Source organism: Nicotiana sylvestris, chromosome 9 (genome assembly GCF_000393655.2).
Source record: "Nicotiana sylvestris chromosome 9, ASM39365v2, whole genome shotgun sequence".
In the NCBI taxonomy this organism is placed as follows: Eukaryota; Viridiplantae; Streptophyta; class Magnoliopsida; order Solanales; family Solanaceae; genus Nicotiana; species Nicotiana sylvestris.
In genome coordinates, this window is record NC_091065.1 from 182,278,700 (window position 1) to 182,292,192 (window position 13,493).

General features: G+C 43.5%; 1 protein-coding gene across 1 annotated transcript; it reads left to right on the forward strand.

Moving 5' to 3' along the window:
- The first annotated feature begins 1,956 nt into the window (after positions 1-1,956).
- On the forward strand, positions 1,957-2,397 carry LOC138878684 (uncharacterized). Its single transcript, XM_070158371.1, has one exon. It carries the CDS (start codon positions 1,957-1,959, stop codon positions 2,395-2,397), a length of 441 nt encoding a protein of 146 aa, XP_070014472.1.
- The last annotated feature ends 11,096 nt before the right edge of the window (positions 2,398-13,493 follow it).

The window sequence follows — 13,493 nt, forward strand, 5'->3', positions numbered from 1 at the left end:
GGAATCTGGCTGAAGAACTTAAGAAATTGAATAGCCGGATTCAAGGCGTCGAAGGAAGCATAGGAATTGAGGGGATGAACTATGAAGATCTCTGCCTATAGCCCGATGTTGAACTGCCCGAGGGGTACAAACCTCCGAAGTTCGAAATGTTTGATGGTACATGGGATCCAAGGGTCCATCTGAGAACGTACTGTGACAAGCTGGTTAGAGTAGGGAAAGACGAGAGAATTCACATGAAGCTTTTCATGAGAAGCTTGAAAGGAGATACTTTGTCCTGGTACATCAGCCAGGATCCAAAGAAATAGTCAAGCTGGGTAAGCATGACGTCCAACTTTATGGACAGGTTCAGGTTCAACACGGAGAATGCGCCAGATGTGTTCTATATTCAGAATCTAAAGAAGAAGCCCACAGAAACATTATGCGAGTATGCTACTCGCTGGAGGTCCGAAGACGCTAAGGTCAGGCCTACCTTAGAAGAGCAACAAATGAACAAATTCTTTGTTCGAGCTCAGGACCCACAGTATTATGAACGACTAATGATGATCAAGAGCCACAAATTTTCCGACATTATCAAGATGGGTGAAAGGATTGAAGAGGGCATCAAATTGGTATGGTTACAAACTTTGAGGCCTTGCAAGCCATAACTAAGGCCTTACAGTCTAGTGGTGTGTCCAAGAAAAGGGACGTAGGAGCCGTAATGGTGGCATAGGGAACCAAATCCCCCATCAAATACCAAACCTACCTAATACCTCCACTCACATATCAGCCTACTCCAAACTACCAAACACCCTCACCCTCCTATCAAACTCCACCACCCACTTATCAATCACCCCCACCTCCCACATATCAGCCTACTTCACCTAGATATTCCCAACCCACACACGTTTATCAAGCCTACAATATTCAACCATCCCGCTATCAATCACCTTCTGCACGCTAAAACTTCCATAGGCCTCGACCAAATTTCGATCATAGACCTCCTAAACAATAAATAGCCATTGCTAAACCTATTGGCCAGTTATACGAAAGACTCAAAGCTACTGGTTATGTCACCCCTATCCCTGTTGCAACTCCAGAGAACTCTCTCAGTGGTTTAACCCAAACAAATCCTGTGCATACCATTCCGGCATGAAGGGACACACCATCGAGGAATGTCGTTCTCTGAAAGACAAAATCCAGGCTTTGATTGACAATAAGATTATTGTGGCAAAGGAGCCCGCTCTGAATGTCTGCAATAACCCTTTTCCAGACCATAAGGGTGGAGACATTCACATGATTGAAATAGAGATTGATTGGGATCCCGAGGGATCAATCGGGTTGATTGCAAAAGGTGATAACCCAAAGAAGCCAATAGTTACTCTTAATCCGATCATAGTCCAGAATCAGCCATCTGGGGACGCTGATGTAAACATGTCTGTGCCACTTGAGTTTGAAACAACGACATTTACAAAGACACCAGTGCCAATTGAGGTCGACTTCGTGTCTCTAACGAATGCACCTACACCATTCGAAGTTGCAGTTTTACCACCCAAGAGACTTGCTCCGTTCAGGATGAAGATATCCACGCCGATCCCAGTGGCGATGTCGGTCGTGACACCATTCCATACAAAACTTATACCCTAGGACTATACATCTAAGGCAAGAAGGAAAGGCAAGGTTAGGTTCGAGGAAATTGTTGTCGCACAGGGTATGACAAGAACTAGTAGAGTTTATACCCCCGAAAACTTAGCTGAGTCAAGCAAGCATACCTCCAATCGGTCACCCATTATTGAGACAAGTCCAGACGACCTTTGGAGAAAGATGCATGCCAAGGAATACTCGGTCATTGACTAGTTGAACAAAACACCGGCGCAGATCTCTATACTTGCTTTGCTACAAAATTTTGAGGCACACAAAAATGCTCTATTGAGGGTGCTGAGTGAAGTGTACGTACCAAGAAACATCACTGGCGGGGAAATGGCCAACATGGTCGGACATGTGTTGGAAAGTCACAAAATCACTTTCCATGAGGATGAGCTGCCACCTGAAGGGTTGGGACACAACAAAGCACTACACATTACTGTGCAATGCGAGGACTACTTCATCACTAGGATCCTAATCAACGGGGGTTCTAGTCTCAATATTTTTCCATTGGTAACACTCAAGAAGTTGGGTAAGGGACTACACGAGATAAAGGATGGAGCCATCAATGTGAAAGCTTTCAACGGTTCACAAAGGTTCACCATTGGGGAGATTAGTCTATATTCGCAAATGGGGCCTACTTGGTTCGACGTTGATTTCCAAGTGATAGACATGCTGACATCTTACAATCTACTATTGGGACAACCATGGATTCATGCTGCAGGGGATGTAGCATTAACACTGCATCAGGCGGTAAAGTTTGAATGGAATCACTAGGAAGTGATCATTCACAGTGACGGTAACAATCCTATATACAGTCGCCAGACCATTCCATCAATCGAGGGGAGAAAGAAGCTGGGAGGAGAGACCTACCATCACATCGAACTGGTAAATGCTGTTGACAAAGACAAATGATGGGATAACAAGATCGAGAGTATACTGAATTGGAGTGGGTAAAAACCTGGCAAAGGGCTCGGCAAGAAGCTCCAATGAATTACTAAGCCCATAAAGCTCAAGAAGCATGTCACTACTTTCGATTTGGGATATGAGTACACCTGGGAGGAATTCAACCACTGATCTCCACCATGGTGCGGTCCTTACTATCTGCTGGAGCAGCCAATACCACATTTGGAGCAGACTTTCCAACCGACAGATGTTAGCCATGGGTCGAAAGAAGAGGAAGCACTGGCAGCTGTGAAAAATTTGTTCTTGTAGGACAATGACATGGATTGTTGTGTCGTTTTCAAGGAGGAGGGGGAGGAAGGCCCTTCCATATAGGCCGTAAGCAGAGGGGCATGCCTCAATAACTGGATCATCAGGACAACCAGAGCCCGACGAGTCTCGGGGTAGCAAGGCTAAAGCAAGCATCCTGCACTGTTCTTATTTACTAAATGATTTTCCTTTGGCATTTTTTAATTCCCGCAATAAGATCTCCAATTTTCAAAACGATTATGCAATTTATCAAAGCATTTTTGACTTTCCTTATGAATCAACATTTATTACTATTATTTTTTCTCATTACTTTACTTATACAACAATACTATTACCTATCTTGATGAATCAATGACTGTGATGTGGAATGAGACAACACAACAAACGGACATAGATTCAGAGGAAGATGATATACTAGAAGAGATTGTTAAAGAAGTCGAGAATTTCGAGAACAAGCCTAAGTCCAACCTAGACGAGACTGAGATTGCTAACCTGGGAGATGCAGAAAATGTCAAAGAGACACGAATTGGCGTTCATTTATCGCCATAAAAAAAGGAAGGGTACACAGAATTTCTAAGAGAATATGAAGATATATTTGCCTGGTCGTATGATGATATGACTGGTTTGAGTACATCTATTGTGGCTCACAAACTGCCAACTGATCCAACGTATCCACCGGTAAAGCAGAAGCTCAGAAAATACAAACCTGATATGAGTTTGAAGATCAAGGAAGAAGTCACCAAGCAGGTCAAAGCCAAAGTTCTCAGGGTAGTGCAATACCCAACATGGTTATCCAACATTGTGCCAGTACCAAATAAGGACGGGAAGGTCAGAGTCTGTGTCGACTACCGGAATCTTAACCGGGCCAGTCCAAAAGACAACTTCCCTTTGCCAAATATACACATCTTGATTGACAATTGCGCCAAGCATGAATTGCAGTCATTTATGGATTGTTTCGCTGGGTATCATTAGATCTGGATGGATGAAGAAGATGATGAGAAAATGACTTTCATTACGCCGTGGGGAATGTACTATTACAAGATGATGCCGTTCGGGTTAAAGAATGCTGGGGCCACCTACATGAGGGCCATGATTACCATTTTCCACGATATGATACACAAGGAGATCGAAGTATATGTAGACGATATTATGATCAAGCCTAAGAAAGCCACTGATCACATGAAAGATTTGAGAAAGTTCTTCAATAAACTGAGAAGGTACAACCTAAAACTGAATCCAGTCAAGTGCGCATTTGGGGTTCCTGCCAGAAAACTACTTGGGTTCATTATGAGTCGCCGAGGGATAGAACTGAATCCATCAAAGGTCAAAGCTATTCAAGAATTGCCACCGCCAAAGAACAAGAGGGACGTGATGAGTTTCTTGGGGAGACTTAACTACATCAACCGGTTCATAGCACAATCTGCAGTTATCAATGAGCCAATCTTCAAGATGTTAAAGAAGGACGTCGCTACCAAATGGACTAATGATTGCCAAAGAGCTTTCGACAGAATCAAGCAATACCTGTCAACACCAACAGTCTTAGTCCCACCTGATCCAGGTAGACCCTTATTACTCTACCTTGCAGTATTGGATGGAGCTTTCGGTCGCGTTCTAGGGCAGCATGACGAAACAGGGAGGAAGGAGCAGGCCATCTATTACCTTAGTAAGAAGTTCACCCCGTACGAGGCTCGGTATTCTTTGTTAGAGCGCACCTACTATTCTTTGACTTGGGTAGCTCAGAAGTTAAGGCATTTCTTCTGTGCCTATACTACATATCTCATATAAAGGATGGATCCTTTAAAGTACATCTTCCAGAAGCCCATGCCCACTAGCAAGCTAGCCAAGTGGCAAATCCTGTTAAGTGAGTTCGACATTATTTACATAACTCAAAAAGCTATCAAGGGACAGGCATTGGCAGATCACCTTGCTAAAAATCCCGTGGATGGAGAGTACGAACCCCTGAAAACATATTTTCCTGACGAAGAGGTATTGTTCATAGGAGAGGACATTGCAGAATCCTATGATGGTTGGAGAATGTTTTTCGATGGAGCAGCAAATTTCAAAGGAGTTGGCATAGGGGCCATCCTAGTATCTAAAACTGGTCAACATTATCCGGTGTTCGCCAAGCTCAGGTTTCCATGCACCAACAACATGGCCGAGTATGAAGCCTGCATCCTAGGGCTCAAAATAGCCATTGACATAAACATTCAAGAGTTACTAGTGATCGGAGATTCAGACCTACTTATACATCAGGTCCGAAAAAAATGAGCAACTAAGAACTCCAAGATACTCCTATATCTGCATTATGTACAGGAATTGAGAAAGAGGCTCATAAAGACAAAATTCTGACATGTTCCCAGGGTCCAGAATGAGTTCGCCGATGCATTGGCTACCCTATCGTCCATGATACAACATCTAGACAAGAACTTCATTGACCCCATTCCGGTAAAGATCCATGATCAGCCAGCTTATTGTGCTCATGTTGAGAAAGAAGTAGATGGAAAATCTTGGTTTCATGATATCAAGGAATATTTGACGAAAGGAGAATACCCGAAGCTCGCAAATCCTACTCAGAAGTGCACACTTCGGAGGTTATCCAACAATTTCTTTCACAGCGGAGGAATCCTGTATAGGAGGACTCCGTATTTAGGATTACTAAGGTGTGTTGACATAAAGGAAGCATACAGGCTACTAGAGGAAATTCATGCTGGGACCTGCGGTCCGCATATGAATGGCTTTGTCTTAGCAAAGAAGATACTCCAAGCTGGTCACTTTTGGATGACTATGGAGACAAAATGCATCCAGTATGTCCGAAAATGCCACCGCTTTCAGATACATACAGACATGATAAAGGTACCTCCAAGCGATCTTAGTGCAACAAGCTCACCCTGGCCATTCGCCGCTTGGGGAATGGATGTTATTGGACCAATCGAGCCCGCTGCCTTCAACGGGCACAGGTTTATCTTGGTAGCAATTGACTATTTCACCAAATGGGTTGAAGCAGCATCTTACAAAGCAGTAACCAAGAAGGTCATAACAGACTTTGTCCGCGACCACATTGTTTGCCGATTCGGGATTCCAGAGTCAATCATTACCGATAATGGCTCAAACCTCAACAGTGACTTGATGAAATCCATGTGTGAAACCTTCAAGATCAGACACAAGATTCTACAGCCTACAGACCTTAGATGAACGGAGCAGTAGAAGCCGCCAATAAGAATATCAAGAAGATATTGAGGAAAATGATAGAGAAGCATAAACAGTGGCACGAGAAGTTATCATTTGCTTTACTGGGATATCGCACCACAGTCCACACATCAACTGGGGCAACCCCATATATACTAGTTTATGGTACAGAGGCCGTCATTCCCGCTGAGGTAGAAATTCCCTCATTAAGATTCATACAGGAAGCAAAACTAGACGATGCAGAATGGGTGAAGAGTCGTTACGAGCAGCTAGCTCTTATAGATGGAAATAGAATGAATGCAGTTTGCCATGGTCAGCTTTATCAGAACAGGATGTGCAAAGCCTTCAACAAAAGAGTCAAGCCGAGACAGTTCATACCAGGACAACTAGTGTTAAAGAAAATCTTTCCACATCAAGATGAAGCCAAAGGGAAATTCTCTCCCAACTGGCAAGGTCCGTATATGGTTCACTGGATTATAATGGGAGGAGCCCTCATACTTGCAGAAATGGACGGAGAAGTCTGGCCAAAGCCGATCAATTCAGATGCAGTCAAGCGTTACTATGTGTAATCTTTATGCTTTCCCATATGATGTAAATTGAACTACGCCTGAACTGATTCCCATTTAAGAGGGGATGCGTAGGCAGCCCTATGAGTTCGGTCACAATTCAATAAAATTTTCACTTCCCCCGCAATTGGAAATTGGGGCAGAATTTTGAGAAGGACCCTCAAAATTCTGAAGTCGTTTTTAGCCAATCATCGCAAACAACAGTCAGAAACATCAACCCATTAAACTGGGGCATAATTTTGAGGAGGACCCTCAAAATTCCGTAGCAAGAGAGGTTGCAATGTCCCGAACCACGTCACAGTTGTCGATTCATCTAAAAGCTATTTCTTAATTATATACTTATATCGTATTTTTACAAAAAATATGCATGTTTATTACTGAAATTACTTTGTTTAGCAACGCTACCCTAATGATACATAGTCTCACCTGATCAAAGTCAAGCAGGTCAAGTAGAGCCAGCGAGGATACGAACTAACCTCCCCCTACAAAACTCACAATGTTTCTTCGGATGTAGGTACTTGAGTTGCAGAATCATCAAATATGCCACACTCATGATGCTCACACTATTCAGAAATACAACTCTTAGATTTTTTGCACTTATTCGCAGTTGCTATCCGCACACAACAGTTTCCCCAGTGGGCACAATGTCCCTAGCAACCACAATATCGCAATCACCTATCAGCTAAGAAAACTCTATGTCTTTCATTTCTTGCATGAGGCTACTATTCTGCCTTCCGAAGTTAAGTTCTGCCTCCATCTGCATTTCTTGCATTGCATAAGGCTACTATTCTGCCTTCCGAGGTTAAGCTCTACCTCCATCTGCATTCTTGCATTGCATAAGGCTACCATTCTGCCTTCCGAGGTTAAGCTCTACCTCCATCTGCATTCTTGCATTACATAAGACTACCATTCTGCCTTCCGAGACTAAGCACTGTCTCCATCTGCATTCTTACATTGCATAAGGCTATTATTCTACCTTCCGAGGTTAAGCTCTACCTCTATCTACATTCTTGCATTGCATAAGGTTACCATTCTGCCTTCCGAGACTAAGCACTGTCTCCATCTGCATTGTTGCATTGCATAAGGCTACCAATACATGCATGGCTTAAAGATCACCACCTTATCTATATTTGCACAGCTGAAATCGCCAAATACTGCATTTCATGGGCTGAAAGATCGCCAAATTATCCAAAGGCATCATTGTTTGGAGGCACCATTTTCATAAACCCGAGAACACCATGCCATGGCCTGAAGACTCCTTTAATCTTTTGCATATCATTATTCAAAGTCATCATAGTTCGAAGGCATCATTCTCATAGTCCGAGAGCATCATTTCATGGCCTGTGAATCCTTTATCATACGCTTCATGGCCCAGGACGTCATGGTCTGAAGACGTCATCTTAACCGTCCAAAGACAACATTCATGGTCCAACGGGAACTTGCATCATGTTTAAACTTCCGCACAATATACGCTTGTATTGCTCATTTGCAGGTAAACCAGCGAACAATGGCCATCTCGGCAGGAGCGATCCCGCTCTAGTTCCCGCAACCTTATTAGACCTTAACCATTCAGCCCAACCCGAATATTGCGTCCGTTCTTGAAAAGTCTCAATCGACATACTCCGCCGACGGATCTTGAACTACATATAGCCTGATTCCTGTAAGACCAGGGATATGTAGGCAGCTCAAGAGCCAGAGCACGGTCAAACCTCTTCAAATCATTTCGTTCGGTCAAAATTGGCCATCATATCTTTTCTCGACAACTCTTTCATCCTTCTGGGGTAAAGATGGGCAGTTGTTGATACCCAATTTTTTCCTGTATATTTTTAATTTGCAAAATACTTTCAAAATAGCATGTATATGCATATATAAGTATGTCCCAAGGTTTCAATATTTTTCTCTTAATTTTTAAGATTTTTTAAATCAATTTATTGCCTTATTTTAGCAAGAAAAGCCCAATAATTATTCCCAAAATTGTCATTTTGGCAATTCACTTATTAGATTCGCATATTCATACTGAAATATAGCTAACATAATTTTTGTATATTTGTACAAATTTATTTACTATTTTTAAGCTAAATTGCCTATAATTGCAATATTAGCCTATTTCAAGATTTAATTGTATTTACAATTATAAAATGGACTCCAGTATTTTTATTTTCATAATTATATATTATTAATCATTTTAGTACCTTTAATTTACTCCCAAAAATTATTTTACTATTTTTTATAAATTAATTAAGGGAAAAGTGGCTATTTGAATGTTAGCCCATTTGCATTTTTATTTTGGCATGATTTGGCACCTAATTAAATCCAAGCCTAAGAGCCACTTTTACTTCTAGTCCGAGCAAGTCCTCACTCAACTACAAAGCCCAAAGGCTACCTTAACCCGAGCTCGAACAAATTCTCACTCGGGGACTATCTATCAAACCCAAGGCATTTTTCAATGCAAGCAAAATTAAGCAAACCGGGACTCACCCAGGAAACACACAAAAGTAAACTGGGACTCACCCAGGAAACACATCGTATTCTCCAATTCAAGCAAAATTAACCAAACCGGGACTCACCTAGGGAACACCCAACATTCTCCAGTAAAGACAAAATCAAGTACACCAGGACTCACCCCGACGTACGCACAAACAATACGGTGACCTGTGAAATTTTCCAAAAATTCGAAAAATGAAACAACGGGTTAACATTTCGACCTTAATTTAAAATAACACCCCTACGGCTAAAGACCATCACCAAAAGAAGAATTCGACCTCGCTCGAATTATAACGGGTTAACATTTCGACCTTAATTCGAAATAACACCCCTATGGCCAAAGGCCATCGCCAAAAGTAGAATTCGAACTCGCTCGAATTATAACGGGTTAACATTTCGACCTTAATTCGAAATAACACCCTTACGGCAAAAGGCCATCTCCAAAAGAAGAATTCGATCTCGCTCGAATTATAACGGGTTAATTTTTCGACCTTAACTCGAAATAACACCCCTACGGCCAAAGGCCATCTCCAAAAGAAGAATTCGACCTTGCTCGAATTATAACGGGTTAACTTTTCGACCTTAACTCGAAATAACACCTTTACGGCCACCGGCCATCGTCAAATAAATTTTTTTGAACTTGTTCAAATAAGTCAGAAATTCACTTCGCTCCATATTCCAAGTTCGACCCCGCTCGAATACATATGAAAAAGTTTACTTCGCCTAAATCGGCGAGTCCGAACTCAATTCCACTCGAAGATTCAAGTCAAAATTGATATCGTCCGAAATGGCGAATTCGAATTCAACCTCGTTTGAATCAAAGATGATCCCACCTAAAGCGACAAAGTAGAAGTCAATCTCGCCAAATACGCAAGTCCGCAGCAACTCCATCCGGATTCACACGTCGAGATCCTACTCGATCCGGTCAAGATCAGACTCCCAAAATCAAAAAATTAGGGGCTCTCCATACAAAAATCTGAAGGTCTACGCCAAAACAAAAATATGTAACAAGCAAGGGGAAGGGAAAGAAAATCATAGATATAAAAAGGTGAAATAACTCTTTTATTTATATATACGTGCACAACAAACTCACCTTACAGTAGGCCAAAACGTGCCCAAAAAAGCGGAAAGAATATACTAAAGAAGCAGCAACTTGTCACTCGGCGTCATCACCACCATTCTCCCCATCATTGTCTTCAAGAAACTCCTCCTCAACATCAACATCCTCGCCTGCCTCCGGTGTCGCAGGATCGTAACTGCAGTTGACATGATCCTCTCATGCCTTCACCTGGGCTCCTTCATAAGTAGCCTCAGAAACACTGCCCGCCTCCCAAAAACCCTTGTATATGTCTCGTTGAGCCTCGGCATGAACCCAGAGCTCATGCAAGTGGCGAGGAATAACGGTGGAGGCAAATTCAAATTAGGCCAATAATTGCGCATTTTCAACCTCGAGGATTGCAGCCCGATCTCCCAAGTTTGAAGCTTCCCGGTCAATCTTGCCAATGCACTCTTCGAGCCTCGCCTCCCTTAGCATGGCTGTTGCCCTCTCGGATTCCTTCTCAGACTGAAGGACGCTGATAGTGTCCTTCAATGCCACCGCTCTTGCTAAAGCCGACGCCCGAGCATTCTCGGCATTCTCCAACTCGGCTACTTTTATCTCTAGCTCAGCTAACTCCCCATCCACTCTGCACTCAAATCTTCAACTCTGGCAGCATTCTGATCGAGTTCAGCTTGCAATGACAACACCTTCGCCTGAAGGTGCTCACACTCTACATCGACCCCCTTACCAACTCAAGTTATTTGTCCTTAGCACGAAGTAGCTCCTCGAGCTCACTACACCTGCGGATGGACTGCATTAGCTCCTAATCCCTTTTCTCCAGCTCCTCCCCAAGAGATTGATTGCCAGCGCTCGCTCTAAGCAGCTCATGTATCTCACGACATTTGTTGCGATAGCGCCGATATTTTCAAGCATCATTATAAAAATCTTGGCCCGAGTTTCGGCCCTGTGAGCACTCTCGATCTCCAGCATGTAAGACTAAACAAAGAAAAAGGTCAGTGAAGGTCAAGGAACAAAAAAATGGGAGAGGACAAAGAAAATAAACTTACCCTCAGGCCCATCGCGGTCGGTTATTGTGATAATTCAACGTCATTGACGCCCTGGAGAGCCTCACACTCTGCGGCAGAGACAACAATGACAGCCACTGGGCTCCATCTCTCCGCCACACTAGTCTGTTGATCGCTCATGACAGGGACAACCTCTACCACCGGGTTGACCTCTGCGATCGAGTTAGCACCACCATCAATTTCAGATATCGCCAAGGGAGGGTCGCCACCGAAGATGCTTCAATTGGAGGAGCCACTTCTAACTACACCCATCGTCTCTTCGACGGGCCCTCTCCTCTATCATCACGGGAAGATTCGCCTGTTGAACCGACGGTAGAATCCAAAGTCGCAGGCCGGGTACCAGCCCTTGGTGCGAGTGGAAAGGAGGCACTGGTTGACAAAATGCGAGTGGAGGAGACCTCGCCCTTTGCACTCTCTCTGTCAGCAAAGAAAGACATTCATACAATGACGAAATCGAACCATAAGGAAAAGAAATAGCATTTGCAGCGGGCCGACTTACCAGTAAGAGGCTTACGCCCATATCTCTCGTAGAAGGACGCCCACTCACGAACCCTTACTGTATGGGAAAGAATGGTGTTCACCCACTCATGGATGTCATCGACTGGAAGGGGAGGCAATCTCTCGGCTGCGAAAGTAAAAATAAATTACCAATGCCACCTAAAGAAGAACGGTCGGCCACCGCCTCGAGAGGAGTCAAAATAAACAAAGAAAAACTTACGGGTGAAGTTCCACATCTCAGGGAACCCTACCGAGTCTGCCACAAGGTGATCAGTCCGCACGTAAAAATAGCTTTCCCAGAAACGATGATTAGCCTTATCGTCCATCTTAACCACCAAACTCTTTGTTCCTCGGTGGCGCATGTGGATCATCGTGCCTCGAATAAGTTGAGGGGCAAAACTATTAAGCATGTGCCCTAAAGTGACCCCTTGGTCAGCGAGCTCTGCATACTTGAGCAACATGAGAAATAGTTTGTACACGTACGGTGAAAGCTGAGCCGGACAAACTTCATAGAAGCGACAAAAGTCTATCACTAGGGAGGGGAGAGGAAGCATATACCTGACAATAAAAGGGTACACATAGAACGCGCATTACCCTGGGCGGTGAAAATGAAAAATGTCCGTCCCCATCGCCGGCACCATTTCAATATAGTTCGAAATTCCCCAATTGGTCTTGGGCACCGCGATCGCCGCTTTATCTATGGTGGAAGGTGTAGGATCTGGTTCTTCTCCGGCAGGGCTGTTGAAGTCAGTCCATAATTTCCCTGAATGGAGCAATATCTGAGCCATTGTTGGAACTCCCTCATCTTCCGCCGCCTCCACTCCCTCTCCAAGAATAGGTGTTTCATTTTCCGGCACTGGAGCTTCGACGAACCTGTTAGTCTGGGAAGAAGAACCAACCATTTGTCTAAACTTTATCGGAATAAACCTGAGTGATGAAGGAAAAGAGAGGATGCTCGCGTCAAATTATGACGAAAGTAGAAGTATGAAGTACTGAAGAAGGTGGAGGTTTGCAAAATTCTCAGATGAATCAAAAATCGTAACAATCGAATGGTGGTTTCCCCTATTTATAGAGACACAAATGTTCTGAGCAAGAAACCCAAGAGCTGCCAATCAAAAAATTGAAAGGGCATGGGAAATGATACGGTGCCTGGGAAACGTGCGCCATAATGATACAGGATGGGAATTTACGATGTTTTGGATCGATGCAATGATTCAGCTCCAAACTGACGTAATGGTTTGTTGGTACCATTGAAGCATCACGTCTCCACCTTGCCCTAAGGATCTCGTTCAACGCATAAAGTTTAGATATCTCCTAAATTTTGAATCAACAAAGTCCGCCCGTTGAGCTCGCCAAGAGGCTACCCCAACAGACGGAGGGACTAACTGTATGGGTCAAAATTTAGCCATAGGATGGTTGTTCTTAAAAGGAACAATAAGGGGCCGACCAAGCCGTAACCACGCCCACGAGGCATGATACTAAAGAGCACCTCGGCCATTACTAGGGTCAAATCGTCACAAAGTTTACACTGCAGAATGAACGTGATGTTTGGGCGATCGATGAGGGGCACAGTCATAAGAAAGTATGTCGGTCAAAGACCATTGGATATAAGATAAAATTATAATATATATATGGGGAGCTAAGTCCAGAAAAGGGGGGGGGTTCCAGAGAGCTACCATGATAGAGTCAAAAAGAGGAATCTCTTCATACCGTTCCCTCTCTTCCCTTTCCTTGCTCCCATAATTATGACGTACATTTGTACTAGATGTAAGCTTATCTCTCATGTTAGATATACGATTATTA